Below are 16860 nucleotides of genomic sequence, written 5' to 3'. Positions count from 1 at the left end.
AAAGAATCGTGGAGAACAGAGAATTTTAAAAGCTAACTCTTCAGCTGGGGGCGGTGGCTCATACCTGTAATCCTAGCACTTTGGGTGGCCGAGGTGGGCACATCATGAGGTCAGGAGATCGAGATCATCCTGGCCAACATGGTGAAACCCTGTCTCTACTAAAAATACAAAAACTAGCTGGGCATGGTGGCACATGCTTGTAGTCCCAGCTACTTGAGAGACTGAGGCAGGAGAATCACTTGAACCCGGGAGGTGGAGGTTGCAGTGAACTGAGATCATACCACTGCAACTCCAGTCTGAGCTACAGAGCAAGACTCTTTCTCAAAAAAAGAAAAAAAAAGCTAACTCTTCAACATTTACTATTGGCTAGACACTATCCTAAAGAGCGGCAGAAAGTAACTCATAAAATCCTCATTACTAAAACTACAAGGAAGATACCATTATTATCCCAACCCTATAGATGAAATAACCAATGGATAGAGATGTTAATCTGTCCAAGGTCAGCTAATTAGTGATAGAGCTTGATTCCAACCCAGTCATGTCCTTAACCACTACGCTATTCTGCTCCATTCAGAGAGCTGCCATAGTTAACATAGGCAAAAAGCAATTATGACTGGCTGAAGTAATTCTGTGGCAATGGAAATAGAAAAAAGAGGAAGGACTAAGGCAGTGGGTTTTTTAAGCAAATAAACTCATCTGGATCACCCAATATGTTAAGTAAGCAAATGTATTATTCTTACATAGTAAATTTATTTTTTAAATAAGTAAACTTATTTTTCAAAACATAAGTACAATTACTTTAAAATTTATTTTATTTACTGGTGTTTGGCCTATTTCATTTAGTACTAATTTTTTGTAACACAGAATACTGGTATAGTAACTAAATATCATCATGAGCATAGAAAATGGTGGAAGACCTATGGCTCTAAGCACTCAGCGCTTTGCTTTGATATAGGAGATCATTTCAAACAGGTAACAACTGACTTTGAAGAAGAAAGGCTGTATTCCCTACTGGAGGATGTGGGCTGTGATGAGTTACAGAAAGTATAGCAATACCTAATCCTTTTTAACAGGAAATTCCTATTTGCAATCTATTAACTCTTACACTGAATCCAAACCACACAATTCTACCCAAATGACACACAGTCACTTCCAGGAATATGCCATTTCCACTAAGTATTCAGTTAGTGAAGCATCTGTCTCTAAAAACAACTACTATGCAATGAAACAGCAATCTAAAATAAGTTCCAAAGACTGTATACCAGACAGTGCTTGTTGTAGTCTGAACACTTCTTCCACTGATGCACTCTGGGCAAGAATTCTTTCCTTTTCTGTCATAGTATCACTTTGCTTCACAGCAGAAGGCTGCAATTTACTACATTCCAATTTCAAGTTTTCACATTCTTCCATTATTTGTCTCTTTTCCACATTTAGCTGTTCTTGTTCTCTCCTCAAAATATCTCTGTCATTTTCTGCAGAAGATAATTTTTTATTTATATCTTTTATTTTATCCTCAAGTTCTTCCATTTTTTTGGTAGACTCCACTTTTTCTGTTTGTAGAACTTGAATAGTTTTTTGCATCTCATAGATTTTAGAGAGATCAGTTTCTATAACTCCAGAGCCACCTAGAACATAAACACAAAACAAGGACATCATCTTCAAGTACCAAGAAATAAACAGCTTGCTATATACAACTAAGAGATATAAGACAGTTCAGAATTTGGAAAGCTTAAAAGTTAAATTACTATAATAAACTAACTGTTTTAAAATAAATAAGTTGGGGAAAATATTTGAATCAACTACATAAAGGCCTATGTATCTTAGTTTAAAAGAAAGTGATAATATCTCTAATCATTTATTACCAAAGTATCATCACCAAACAATGCAAAGCAATCTATAAATTATAACTATTTACCACAAAGGTAAAAAGGACATTTCCATTTTCACAGATTTTTTTTTTTTTTTTTGAGTGGAGTCTCACTCTGTTGCCCAGGCTGGAGGGCAGTGGTGCCATCTCGGCTCACTGCAACCTCTGCCTCCTGGGCTCAAGTGATCCTCCTACCTCAGCCTCCTGAGTAGCTGGGACCACAGGCAAGCACCATCATGTCCAGCTAATTTTTGTATTTTTAGTAGAGACAGGGTTTCGCCATGTTGGCCAGGCTGGTCTCAAACTACTGGCCTCAAGTGATCCACACACCTTGGCCTCCCAAAATGCTGGGGTTATAGCCATAAGCCACCACTCCTGGCCACAGAATCTTAAAAGCAGAGGTGCCACTGCAAATTTCTGGCAAATAAGCAGAACTAGTCATTTACTCTTCTCTATAACTCAGTGCAAGTTTACAGCACTGTCCTGGTCTTAGAATGCTAGGTCTATCATTTAGTTATGTCATCTAATATGTTAAACTAATAAAACTATCAACTGGCCAGGTGCAGTGGCTCATGCCTGTAATCCTAGCACTTTGGGAGGCCGAGATGGGTGGACAACCCGAGATCAGGAGTTTGGGACCAGCCTGGCCAATATGGCGAAAGCCTACCTCTATTAAAAATACAAAAATTAGCTGGGCATGGTGGCAGGCACCTGTAATCCAGCTACTTGGGAGGCTGAGGCAGGAGAATCGCTTGAACCCGGGGGGGCGGAGGTTGCAGTGAGCCGAGATCGCGCCAATGCACTCCAGCCTGGGCAACAGAGGGAGACTCCACCTCAAAAAATATAAAAAATAATAAAGAAATAAAACTAATAACCTTGTTGTAACAGATTTTCAAGTTCTTCAATTCGTTCTTCATAGTCACTTAATTCTTCTCGATGTCGTCGACTTATTTCTGTCAATTTCTGTTGGTGTGCATTCTGCAGTACTGACATTTCATGTTGATGGTCATCAATTTCCTGACTTCGGTTCTGTTTCAGTTCCTTAAAAAATAAAAACAAAGTTATTCACATTTATAATAAATACATTTACATAAGCTATATATTTAACTGTTGTCCAGAAGACTGCATTATTAAAAAGAATTCTCAGAACATGTTAAGGCTGAAAAGAATTTAAACACAGACCCAAAATTAGGACTATACTGAACAACTTCACCCTTTTCTTTCTTAGGTCTCAAAAAGAGTTTTTCGACTTCTAATGAGGGAGCGTCAGCAAGAAAAGGCTAAAACAAACGATAAGTAAAAATGTCTTTTCCTTAATATCTGTGACCATGAGCTTCTCCTTTTCCTAATGACATATTCTACCAATACCAGTGTCACCCCTCTGACCAATCTGTACCTGCTGTTCCACTACTTCCATCCTCTCACTCAGCCTTTCCTTTCACCAGTCTTATTGGGACTCCCAAACTGTCAACCTGGTGCCTTCCTACCCAAGTTGAGCCCACTGTGTCTCTCGCAGGAACCTGGATCTTGAGCTGAGTCCATCGACTAGGGAAACTGGTTTGATGGGAAGCACCAGGACAGGTGCCCTCTCAAGAGTCTGTCTGCTGGGTCCCGCCACCCAGATTCCTAACACTCTTCCCACTCCTATCCAACCTGAGGCCAAAACATTCAACTCCCCCTTCAATCCTGCGGATGGACTACCCTGGGTTCTTCCAGTAAATCCTCTTTTGCTTTACTTGGCCAGAGATGGTTTTTGTTGCTTGTAACCTAGAATCCTCATCTATGGAAAAATTGATGCTCTTATGGAAAAAAAAAAAGATCCTAATCTATAAATTAACTTCTTACTTATGTGCCACCACTGGGCTAAGAGCTTTACATTTAAACCTCAAAACAATCCTACAAGATAGGTATTATCATGGTCTCTATTGATAATAAAACAGAAGTAACTTGTCCAAAGTTAGCAAAGCATGTAAATAATATAGCCAGGATTCAAACACAGGTCTGATCCGGATTCTATCCACTCTAATACTGTAATAATAATGAACCCAAAACTAAAAATTCTATATCTGACAATAATTTTAACACTAAAAATAATTCACTGCCACAATAATATATGCAACTAAAACTTTTCTTTAAAGAAATAATAATTGACACGAACTAGCAAAATTCTACCGCTAAGGTAAAATAAGTATTTCCAATGCATGATATTAGTATTTTATTTTGTCCATATCCTTTAACTCTAAACCTTGAAACTTCAGCAACCCTGCAATTAGGTTTTAATAAAGACGTTTTACAAGATTCAATAGAGTATAGAGACTTACGAAAGATAAGCTCCGTAATAAATGTTCAAAACCAAATGATTCTGGAAAGACAGAGATTTTTATATACTTTACTTTACATAAATAATAAAGAAGATTAAAAAAAATTTTTAAATGGACCAGGCACGTTGGCTCATGCCTGGAATCCCAGAGTTTTGGGAGGCCAAAGCAGGCGGACGGCTTGAGGCTAAAAGTTCGAGACCAGCTTGGGCACCATTAGCAAACCCCATCCATACCAAAAAATCAGAAAAAATTAGCCAGGCATGGCGGCATGTGTGCCTGTAGTCCCAGTTACATGGGAAGCTGAGGCAGGAGGATCACCTGAACCCAGGAGTATGAGGCTGCAGTGACCTGATCATGCCACTGCACTCCAGCCGGGGTGACTCAGTGAGACCCTATCTCTAAAAGAAAAAGAAGTTTTGGCTGGGCGTGGTGGCTCACGCCTGTAATCCCAACACTTTGGGAGGCTAAGGCGGGCAGATCACGAGGTAAGGAGATCGAGACCATCCTGGCTAACACAGTGAAACCCCATCTCTACTAAAAATACAAAAAATTAGCTGGGCGTGGTGGCGGGCACCTGTAGTCCCAGCTACTCGGGAGGCTGAGGCAAGAGAATGGCATTAACCTGGGAGGTGGAATTGCAGTGAGCTGAGATCGCACCACTGCACTCCAGCCTGGGCAACACAGCGAGACTCTGTCTCAAATAAAAAAAAAGAAGTATCATAATCTATATAATGATAATCACTTTTATAACTGAGACTTTTACTAATTCAGGCCTATGCTTTTAATAAGCAGATTTAGATGTATAACTCCCATCATCAATCAACAATTTGACTTACCTTAATGATATTTTGCAGTTTACATATTTCACTTTGATCAGAGCTATGTGTTCCTTGTGCTTTGGAAGTCTAGATCAGAAAAAGAGAATTAGTAAATAATTATACTGATTTTCTTGTCAATAGAAAGTCACAAACTAACTTCATTAAAAGATACTTTTGTAAAAAGGGGGATTTTCACAGATTCTGACTAAAGAATGCCATCGACCTTTTAAAGAACCTAGTCCAATAGTGAATAATACACAATAAATAAAAGATATCATATTTAAGAATTTATTAACTAATTGGGGGGACAACGCTTACAAAATAACTAAAGTTAAGGTAGAAAAATTTATAGAATATTTTACTTAGTTTGACAAAATGTAAGGGTAAAGATAATTGAGCAGCTTTCTAAAAGGAAATTTCTTCTTTCTTTCTTTTTTATTTTTGAGACAGGGTCTTTCTCTGTCACTCAGGCTGGAATGTAGTGGTGTGATCATGGCTCACTGCAGCCTCCACCTCCTGGGTTCAAGCAATCCTCCCACCTCAGCCTTCCAAGTAGCTGGGACTACAAGCACATGCCAGCATGCCCAGCTAATTTTTTTTTGTAGAGACGGGATCTCACTATGTCGCCCAGGCTGGTCTCGAGCTCCTGGCCACAAGCAACCCTCCTGTCTTGGCCTCCCAAAGTGCTTGGATTAGACAGGAACCACCATGCCTGGCAAAATCAAATGATTTTACCCAGAAGATCTCTACCCAATAGAGAATAATCTTTGGTTTAACAAATAAATAAAACAACTTTTGGATTCTTCTCATTCAAAGCTGATTGTTGTTCATTTATCTTTATTAATATTACTGTGTAGCATCTTAATGAACCAAAAGCCACTCTAGGACTGAAAGAATAAAGTATAATAGAAAAAATACAGGATTTAGTCAAAACACGTGTGTTTGAATCATAACTTAACCACTGTGGCAATGGATTGTATGACTTAAACTTTTAGTTTCCTAGGGCCAGGCGCGGTGGCTCATGCCTGTGATCCCGACACTTTGGGAGGCCAAGGCGGTTGGATCACAAGGGCAAGAGATCAAGATCATCCTGGCCAACATGGTGAAACCCCGTCTCTACTAAAAATACAAAAGAAAATTAGCTGGGAGTGGTGGCGGGTGCCTGTAGTCCCAGCAACTTGGGAGGCAGAGGCAAGAGAATCGCTTGAAACCAGGAGGCAGAGGTTGCAGTGAGCCCAGATCGCCCCACTGCACTCCAACCTGGTAGATAGAGCAAGACTCCATCTAAAAAACAAAACAAAACAAAAAACCTTTCAGTTTCCTTATCTATAAAATAGAGGTAATAAATACATCTCATAATTATTAACATAATAATATATTGGGATAATATATATGGAAACATGAAATGTAATGCAAATATTAATTTTTATTATGTCTTGCTAGAAAATTAAGTCCTCTGAACGGCCCCAATTATGCCTTTTTCACCTTTATAGTCTAGTACAGGTCTGTCATGGAGTAGGCATTGAAGATATGCTGAAATGAACACACCAAAAACCATTCTCTTCCCTATGAAATCTTACCCTAACCAATGTTTCTTAAAATGTGTTCCTCAGGTTATCCGAATCACCAGGGCTATTTGTTTAAATGTAGTTTAAGGCCCTAAAACTGGCTAACAAACTGATATCTCTGAAGGTACCACAGAAGATCTACAATACTGCCAAGTTCCCTAGGTCATTTCTTATACATACAAAGTTTAAGAACTACTGCATTTTGGAGATAAGATGGACAAACAGATTATCCTCTCTAAGGCTTATTTTGGGTACTGAGAATGTCTAGCAACTTGTGAAAGAAGGAGATAATTTTAATTGGGAAGATTTCCCCTTTACATAACTAGATTACATTCACAAAAACACAAAAAATAATCTCTTTACTCATATAATTTTTTTTTACATTGATGAAATTAAATCCAAATAAACAATGTTCCAGTTTACTCCAGGTCTCATGTCTACTGACAATTTCTATAGTATACAGGTTGAGAATCCCTAATTCAAAAATCCAAAATCTGAAATGCTCCAAAATCTGAAACATTTGAGTGCCAACATGATGCCACAAGTGGAAAATTCCACGCATAAGTACTTAACGCAAATTTTGGTTCATGCACAAATTATATAATATTACTTAAAATAGTGTATAAAATTACCTTCACAAGTACCTATGGGTATAAAGTTTACACGTAACATAAATGAATTCCATGTTTAGACTTGGGTCCTATCCTCAAGATAGCTCATTATGTTTATGAAAATATTCCAAAATCTGGCCGGGCAAAGTGGCTCACGCCTGTAATCCCAACACTTTGGGCAGCCTGAGGTCAAGAGTTTGAAACCAGCCTGGGTAACATGGTGAAATCCCATTTCTACTAAAAGTACAATAAAAACATTAGCCCGGTGTGGTGGCAGGCGCCTATAATCCCAGCTACTCAGGAGGCTGAGGCAGGAGAATTGCTTGAACCCGGGCGGCAAAGGTTGCAGTGAGCTGAGATGGTGCCACTGCACTCCAGTCTGGGCAACAGACTGAGACTCCGTCTCAAAAAAAAAAAAAAAAGAAAAGAAAGAAAGAACAAGAAAAGATTCCAAAATCCAAAATCTGAAACACTTCTAGTCTCAAGCATTTTGGGTAAGAGATATTCATCCTGTATAAAATCTGATATATAAGACAAAAAAAGGGCTCCTTGGAAGAAAGTTTACAGCCCCAAATAGCAAAGAATTAATTTCTAATGCATGAGAAACAACACAAAATAGTTTATCATATTTTATAATATCAATTACCAGATTTTCATTTTACATGTAACTAGAGCTAGCAGAAACCTCGAGCAGCATCTAAGCAAGCGGTTTCAAACGTGGTGCCTCGGAGTCCTGGTGTTTACACCAGAGAAGTCTCAGGGACTCCAGAAGAGAAGGTTCTTGGTTCAACCACAGGAACTCAATTTTTTTCCTCTCATAATGTTTTATTTAAAAAAAAAAAAGGATCTGTTGCTTTAATTTTTTTTTGAAATTTTTTTCCAACTAGTGTACAGAAAGGGAAACTGAGACTGGGAGAGAAAGATGACATGACCAAAATCACTTAGAAAGTCACTGGCAGAGGCCAGGCGCAGTGGCTCACGCCTGTAATCCCAGCACTTTGGGAGGCCGAGGCGGGCAGATCACGAGGTTAGGAGTTTGAGACCAGCCCGGCCAACATAGTGAAACCCCATCTCTACTAAAAATACAAAAATTAGCCAGGCATGGTGGCACACACCTGTAATCCCAGCTACTTGGAAGGCTGAGATGGGAGAATCATTTGAACCCGGGAGGCGGAGGTTGCAGTGAGCCAATACTGTGCCACTGCACTCCAGCCTGGGTGACAGAGTGAGACTCTGTCTCAAAAAAAAAAAAAGAAAGTCACTGGCAAAGGCCAGGCGCAGTGGCTACACCTGTTACCCAACACTTTGGGAGGCCAGGAGTTCGAGACTAGCCTGGCCAAAATGGTAAAACCCCATCTCTACTAAAGATACAAAAGCTAGGCATAGTGGCGTGCGCGTATAATCCCAGCTACTCAGGAGGCTGAGGCAGGAGAATCACTGGAACCCAGGAGGCAGAGGCTGCAGTGAGCCAAGATCGCGCCACTGCACTCTAGCCTGGGAGACAGAGCAAGATTCTGTCTCAAAAAAAAAAAAGAAAGTCACTGACGGAAGTAGAATACAGGTTTTCAGGTTTTCTATTTCCTAGTCCAGGGTTCTTTCTGATATCAAAAGCTCTACATAGAACTTTTTATATTACACCAGTAATTTTACTCAAAGTTTTCAAAAACTCTAAAAAATTTTTATCTACCTGAGCAATATGCCTCCAATGGCCAACTTCAGACTCAAGTCTTGAAACTTCATTTGAGAGTCGGTTTATTTCTTGTTGGGACGAAATTATATCACCAAAGTCCATGTCATCGTCACGGAAAGCTGAAGGATGATGACTAATCCCATAAGCGAATGAAGACGATGCAGTGGTTGCTGGTACACCAGCTCCTGAAGGTACTGACTGAGCAGCTGACTGCAGTTTCAGCAACTGATCCTGGAGTGCAATCTGTCTGGCTTTAAGATGGCTGATTTCTACCTATATATTTATAATTCATGTTTTAGTTTTAGAGAAGGTACTTTAAAACAATCATATTGACCTTTTATAGATTTGTGTTAAAAGACACAATACAATAATTTGTCTAAGATTATCCAATGATGGTCCTCTATTAACTGAATCTGTCTTATATGACATTCTAACCATAATATTTTTATTTAAGACACACTCACAATTAAAGCATAAATAATGTTACAAATAGTAGAAATACCAGAATTTTGTAAGTTAACTAAGGCAATGAATTTCTCAGTTAAACATAGGTTTGCTATCTTCTCTGTATGGAGTAATATAGGCAATTTCTTAGGGTTCTGTTTGTGATTACCAAATCTTAAATGATGAGAAAATGAAAGCTATGTCCGTCTATGCACTGGAAATTTTCTTAGAATATCTCCTGTTACAAGAGTGTTATGTAACTGATTATGGCTGGACGTAGGCTTAAAATGCACCATGAATCAGAGGTAACTTTGTACTGGCCTGCACAACACAGCTGGAAGAATGCTTTGATTTATAAATCCAATCTCTTTAGATAACAGTGAAACTGTGAGCCCATGGTTATTAGCCCATGAATCTTAAAAAGAAATCATATACTGAAAGTGGTCTTAGCTTTAGCTTTGGCAAAGAGGAGCCAGTGAAAACCTGACCTATTTAGGAAGAGAACAGTATACAAGTTCTGAAATTACCAGCAGAGTTTTGACTGAAGGCGGGTAAGTCATAGTGCAAAAGAAATTATAAACACAGGACCTACCAAAATGCCACATCCATTCTTGGAAAAGATTATTCAAAACACAAAATCAAACAATATAGACAGAACTGAAATAAGTTTTCTATAAAGTAGTCAAAGTAGTCCAGAAGACACTGCCACAACTAAGGAAAATTTGATTATTAGGAAGACAGCCAACAAGTAACAGTATTTCTATATGCATAAAGTTAAGCAAGTAGACAAAAACCAAACATATTTAAGTCGTATGTCACAACAAACAAGTTTTTCATATTAGAGCCCGTTCTCGAATGGAAATTTATAGTAGTATACAAATTTCATTCATTTTCACACAAATGACATGAGATAAATTCCATCTTGGAGAATATGAACATCACAATGAGGGCCACACATAGATTCAGGAAATAACAGATCTATATAATCATATCTTTCAGCCTCATAAAAAGTACTAAAATCCACATCTTTTTCAAATGTAGCTATAATATTTAAAAAGCTATCATTATATGATGTTTACATCAATCTGTAGAGTTACACAAGTGCAAGCTGTAATAATGGATATTTCCAAACCTGAATGCTTAATGTGCCCTCTAATATCGATAGTTAAGTAGAAAATAAAATACCAAAATTTTCCACACCAGTGTTTTCAACTGTGAGGTAGGCATAAGAATAACCTATGGAGCTTTTGAAAATGACCAATACAGGTTGAGTATCCTTATCCGAATGCTTGGGACTAGAAGGGTTTCACATTTCAGGTATTTTCCAATTTGAGAACATTCTCATAAATATAATGAGATATCTTGGGGATGGGACCCATGTCTAAACACGAAATTCATTTATGTTTCATATACACCTTATACCCACAGGTACGTGTGAAAGTAATTTTATAAAATGCTTTTAACAATTTTGTGCATAAAACAAAGCTTGTGTTCAGTACTTATGTGTGGAATTTTCCACTTCTGGCATCACACTGGCACTCAAAGTTTTGGATTTTGGAGCATTTCGAATTTTGGTAGGAATGCTCAACCTGTACCAGGGCCTCTTTCTAGTACACTAAGTTAGAATCTCCTAGGTGGTGTAAACACGTATACACTTTTAAAGTGTCATAATGATACAGCTCTAAACCCCTGGGTAGGAGGAACTACTGTTCTGTCATAATGTTTATAACTCAATGCTACTCAAAATATGGTCCACCGACAAATGCAGTGAATGCTCACTACCAGTCCAGAGCAAGTATAGCAATGTGAAAAGTAAGGGTTAAGACTTTTAAAGCAATTTGGTAGTAATTTCATATCTGCTGAACTTTTTTTTTTTTTTTTTGATATGGAGTCTCGTTCTGTCACCCAGGTGCAGTGGTGCGATCTCAGCTCACTGCAACCACCGTCTCCTAGGTTCAAGCAATTCTCCTGTCTCAGCCTCCCGAGTAGCTGAGACTACAGGCATACGCCACCACGTCTGGCTAATTTTTGTATTATTAGTAGAGATGGGGAATCCAGAAGAAAAAAAAAGTAGGCTTGTAACTTTAAATTGAACTTGAGGACAGGCACGGTGGCTCACGCCTGTAATCCCAACACTTTGTGAGGCCAAGGCGGGTGGATCACCTGAGGTCAGGAGTTCGAAACCAGCCTGGCCAACGTGGTGAAACCCCATCTCTAATAAAAATTCAAAAATTAGCCGGCTGTGGTAGTGCATGCCTGTAATCCCAGCTACTCAGGAGGCTGAGGCACGAGAATTGCTTGAACTGGAATGCAGAGGTTGCAGTGAGCCGAGATCGCACCACTGCACTTCAGCCTGGGCGACAGAGCAGGACTCTGTCCAAAAAAAAAAAAAAAAAATTATTTGAACTTGCAACTTTGCTTTTTTTAGTATTCATTTTATTTTTATAGTAACTCATTTTATATTGTATTTTATGAAATTATCACTTCCTAACAAATTGGAAATTTAAGCACTACTTTCAATACCTATGTATATCTTTAACGTGCTATACTTTTATCTTTCACCTTAGCATGTCACTAAAGGAACTAGAAAGCACAGGAATTAGAAAGCACAGGAATTAGAAAACATGACACCTAAATTTTAAAAACCCAAATATATAGTTATGGTAGAAATGAACATTCAGTCAACAAACTGAAAAACATCCAAATGATCTGGATAATATAACAGGAAATGGTTCAATTCAATGTAAGTATTTATTGGGGGCCACTTACGTACTAAACACTAAAGAGAATTCAGTAACAGCACGACATGAGGACACAGACTGTATTTTAAGGATTCAGAGTGGCCGGGCGCGGTGGCTCAAGCCTGTAATCCCAGCACTTTGGGAGGCCGAGGCGGGCGGATCACGTGGTCAGGAGATCGAGACCATCCTGGCTAACACGGTGAAACTCCGTCTCTACTAAAAATACAGACAGAAAAATTAGCCAGGCGTGGTGGCGGGCGCCTGTAGTCCCAGCTACACGGGAGGCTGAGGCAGGAGAATGGCGTGAACCCAGGAGGCGGAGCTTGCAGTGAGCCGAGATCGCGCCACTGCACTCCAGCCTGGGCGACAGAGCGAGCCTCTGTCTCAAAAAAAAAAAAAAAGGATTCAGAGTAACATTAAATTATATAATATCTACTACCAGCACTGTAAAGCAAAGATTAATCAATTCCAAAGTAGCCATTTCAAACTAAAAAAACCCAAAAACATTTATAAAGCAATTATACGCAAATTATAATATATTTAATATTGTTTCTCCATGGAAAATCAAGCACACGCCAATACAACAAATATTAGGCTTCATAAAATCAGAAATTATAAGCAACAGATACCTAAAGATATTTTGTACAAAAACTTTTTCTTCTTCTTTTGGAAAGAAAAAAATTATACTTCACACAGGTTGGTTTATAATAATGTAAACTTTATAAAGTTTACATTACCTTATAAAGTTCTTATTAAATAAGGGATATCAAACTGAGTCGAAAATTATTAAATTCATCACCTTTTCAATATTTTTATAGATCTGAATATACCTCGGTTTATATTCTAACTCTAAAAACATACCTAAATACATTACAGTGAAGTACATGTGAAGTAACTGTGATAACATTTACCTCTTTTTGTTGAAGTTGATTTCGGTAACTTGTAGATTGCTGCTTTATTTGAATCTCTGATGCTTCATGTTTCTCTTCTAGATCAGTACAAAGCTTCTTAAGCCTTTCATTCTAGAAAAAAAAAGTATTTTCAACAAAAAGACTGCAAGTAAAACATGTAATTAGTTATGTGCACGGCATTATGAAAAACGTACTGCTTCCCCCTCCCCCAAAAAAAGTCAAATATAAAAGGTCTCAGACAGAATTCTGGACTTTAAAATATGCTTTTAAATTAAAGTTAAAAATGCACTGACTAGCCGGGCACGGTGGCTCACACCTGTAATCCCAGCACTTGGGGAAGCCAAGGTGGGCAGATCACGAGGTCAGGAGATCGAGACCATCCTGGCCAACATGGTGAAACCCCATCTCTACTAAAATACAAAAAAAAATTAGACGGGCGTGGTGGTGCGTGCCTGTAATCCCAGCTACTTGCGAGGCTGAGGCAGGGGAATTGCTTGAACCCGGGAGGCAGAGGTTGCAGTGAGCCGAGATCATGCCATTACATTCGAGCCTGGTGACAGAGCGAGACTCCGTCTCAAAAAAAAAAAAAAAAAAAAAAAAAGCACTGACCATGTTTATACAGAATATGCATAATTCTAAGCCAAACAGTGAAATATTAACATTTTGCTCAGATTGATTTTCTGCTAAGAAAAGGCCACTAATCAACGTTTCTCCATCTTTGTATACCCAGTTCTAGCATACAGTAGTCAATACATATCTAGTAAATACATGGATTACATGTTTGAACTTTTGTTTTCTTCCCCAAACAGAACTTTTTTTTAAAAGAAATCTTTCTGGTTGAAGTACAGGGAGGAGGCTAAAATCTCACATAATTTGCTTGTCTTTCAGGATCCCTGAAGGATCTCGGAAAAAATCCAATTTGAAAACCACTACTAGAACTGTTTGAAAAAAGTTAAAAGTACACAGAATAGCCTGATTCAATGAACCTAGACATCACACACTGTCTTTTAAGATGTTGAAAAACATGAAAAAAATTACTCAAATTCTATGTACCTAAATATTAAATTATCTTAACCTATTATCATTCCTTATTTGAATGAAATAATAAAAACATAATGGGGCGCCCCACTGGCTGCTCTGAAAAGCCATCTTTGCATTGTTCCTCGTCCGCCTCCTTGCTCGCCGCAGCCGCCTTCTCCGCTGCCGCGGACTCCGGCAGCTTTATCGCCAGAGTCCCTGAACTGAGAGTTCAGGGACTTTCTTTTTAATCCCCTGCATCGGATCACCGGCGTGCCCCACCATGTCAGACGCAGCCGTAGACAACAGCTCCGAAATCACCACCAAGGACTTAAAGAAGGAGGAAGTTGTGGAAGAGGCGGAAAATGGAAGAGACGCCCCTGCTAACGAGGAAAATGGGGAGCAGGAGGCTGACAATGAGGTAGATGAAAAATAGGAAGAAGGTGGGGAGGAAGAGGAGGAGCAAGAAGAAGGTGATGGTGAGGAAGAAGAATGGAGATGAAGATGAGGAAGCTGAGTCAGCTACGGGCAAGCGGGCAGCTGAAGATGATGAGGATGACGATGTTGATACCAAGAAGTAGAAGACCGACGAGGATGACTACACAGCAAAAAAGGAAACGTTCGGGCGGATCACGAGGTCGGGAGATCGAGACCACGGTGAAACCCCGTCTCTACTAAAAATACAAAAAAATTAGCCGGGCGTGGTGGCGGGCGCCTGTAGTCCCAGCTACTCGGAGAGGCTGAGGCAGGAGAATGGCATGAACCCGGGAGGCGGAGCTTGCAGTGAGCCGAGATTGCGCCACTGCACTCCAGCCTGGGCGATAGAGCGAGACTCCGTCTCAAAAAAAAAAAAAAAAAAAAAAGGAAACGTTAAACTAAAAAAAAAGGCCGCCGTGACCTATTCACCCTCCACTTCCCCTCTCAGAATCTAAACGTGGTCACCTTCGAGTAGAGAGGCCCGCCCGCCCACCGTGGGCAGTGCCACCAGCAGATGACACGCACTCTCCACCACCCAACCCAAGCCATGAGAATTTGCAACAGGGGAGGAAAAAGAACCAAAACTTCCAAGGCCCTGCTTTCTTTCTTAAAAGTACTGTAAAAAGGAAATTTGTTTGTATTTTTTATTTACATTTTATATTTTTGTACATATTGTTAGGGTCATTTTTAATGATCTCGGATGACCAAACCAGCCTTCGGAGTGTTCTTTGTCCTACTTCTGACTTTACTTGTGGTGTGACCATGTTCATTATAATCTCAAAGGAGGAAAAAAACCTTGTAAAAAAAGCAAAAACGACAACAGAAAAACAATCTTATTCCAAGCATTCCAGTAACTTTTTTGTGTATGTACTTAGCTGTACTATAAGTAGTTGGTTTGTATGAGATGGTTAAAAAGGCCAAAGATAAAAGATTTCTTTTTTTACCTTTTTTGTCTATGAAGTTGCTGTTTATTTTTTTTGGCCTGTTTGATGTATGTGTGAGACAATGTTGTCCAACAATAAATAGGAATTTTGTTTTGCTGAGTTGTTCTAACAAAAAAAAAAAAAAAAGAACATAATGGGGCAAAAGAAATGGATACTCAAACTCTCTACAAAAAAGAATTTATAAATCATTGCAGATAACAATTTACTAAGCATTCTACTAATATACCCACAAACACGGTTTAACAACGATGAATGAGAAAAAGAAGACTGATGGTGAGAAAGAAAGCTCTTGCTAAAAGGTGAAGACTTTTTCACTTTGGGGATGTCATTTGTTTTCTTCTTAGATTCTAGGAACTTCTGATGTCAACAGATGTGAAAATAATGATCCAGGAAGATTACATAAATTCCCAGAGAAAACCAATGGAATAATTGAATAATTATCGCATCCACAAATCCTAGTTTGGGACTCTATCCCCAGAAATCTAACAGAGACCTTAATTATCCTGAAGAACTAGTAGTAAGAAACAGGACCAATGGTCACAACAGCTGATTACCTTCTATTCTACTGGCTGCTTTTGCATGACTTTCTGTAAGCTGTTTATATGAAAAACACCATATATAACTCAGCGATATAATATACTGAAGTCAAACCCTGGTTATAAAAGTTCAGTTCAGGTTTTTTTTCACACAAAAATACCTAAGGTTATTTATTTAACTCTGATTAATAAACAGAACCTGTAAAACTTTGAATATGGTTAATATCTACTTGGTTGTCTGCCCTCATCTCCATAGCCATATGAGAGTCAGAAAGATTAAGAAAGGGCTAGGTGTAGTGGCTCATGCCTGTAATCTCAGCACTTTGGGAGGCTGAGGCAGGAGGTTCACTTGAGCCCAGGAGTGCAAGACCAGCCTGGGCAACGTAAAGAACAAAAAATACAAATACAAAAATTAGCTGGGCGTGTCGGCTTGCACCCATAGTCCCAGCTACTCAGGAGGCTGAGGAGGGAAGACTGCTTGAGCCTGAGGGGTCAAGGCTGCAGGGGAGCCATGATCACACCACTGCACTCCAACCTGGGTGACAGAGCAAGACCCTGTCTCAAAACAAAAAGAAAGGCTGAGAGAGCAAATGAAGGACAGTTTCTCTTCATGTGGCTGAACCCATAAAACATGAAAAGAGTTGCCAGAGATAATATTTTCTATCATATGGAATATGGAACAGAGGGGGCTGGTCTGAAAGGAGAAAAGAATAAATGCATAGAAAGAAGAGAAGAGAGTACAAATGAAAAGAGAGACAGGCTCCTGGTGGCCTCCAGTTCTAGCCACAGTCCCTCTAAAGTTATACTACATTTCTGCTGTTGAAATCCATAGGACACTCATATCTTAAAATATTCTGTCCTGCTTAATCCTTGGTTATACCATTAGGGTCCACTGAAATCAACTTAATTTCTTTT

General features: G+C 39.1%; 1 protein-coding gene and 1 pseudogene across 8 annotated transcripts in view; one reads left to right on the top strand and one right to left on the bottom strand.

Moving 5' to 3' along the window:
• Positions 1-16860, bottom strand: part of TRIP11 (thyroid hormone receptor interactor 11) — a 73045-nt gene that overhangs the window by 45337 nt on the left and 10848 nt on the right. For 7 of the 8 annotated variants that reach the window (XR_009210292.1, XR_004252692.2, XM_032179852.2 and 4 more), the window contains 5 exons: positions 12972-13082; positions 8873-9148; positions 5025-5093; positions 2743-2908; positions 1263-1625 (listed from right to left, as the gene is read on the bottom strand). Coding sequence is in view for 6 of the 8 variants with exons in the window: in XM_032179852.2 (XP_032035743.1) it covers positions 1263-1625; positions 2743-2908; positions 5025-5093; positions 8873-9148; positions 12972-13082 (985 nt within the window). In the remaining 2 variants the exon portion in view is untranslated. Of the gene's footprint in view, positions 1-1262; positions 1626-2742; positions 2909-4188; positions 4223-5024; positions 5094-8872; positions 9149-12971; positions 13083-16860 lie in introns of those variants that run through there. The other variant, XM_032179849.2, reaches the window with a different exon arrangement.
• LOC116456191 (prothymosin alpha-like) lies at positions 14115-14649 on the top strand (annotated as a pseudogene).

This window comes from Hylobates moloch, unplaced genomic scaffold, assembly GCF_009828535.3.
Source record: "Hylobates moloch isolate HMO894 unplaced genomic scaffold, HMol_V3 SCAFFOLD_16, whole genome shotgun sequence".
Lineage (NCBI taxonomy): Eukaryota > Metazoa > Chordata > Mammalia > Primates > Hylobatidae > Hylobates > Hylobates moloch.
The sequence above is the reverse complement of the archived record's forward strand: the minus strand, read 5'-3'. Positions and strand labels throughout refer to the sequence as shown.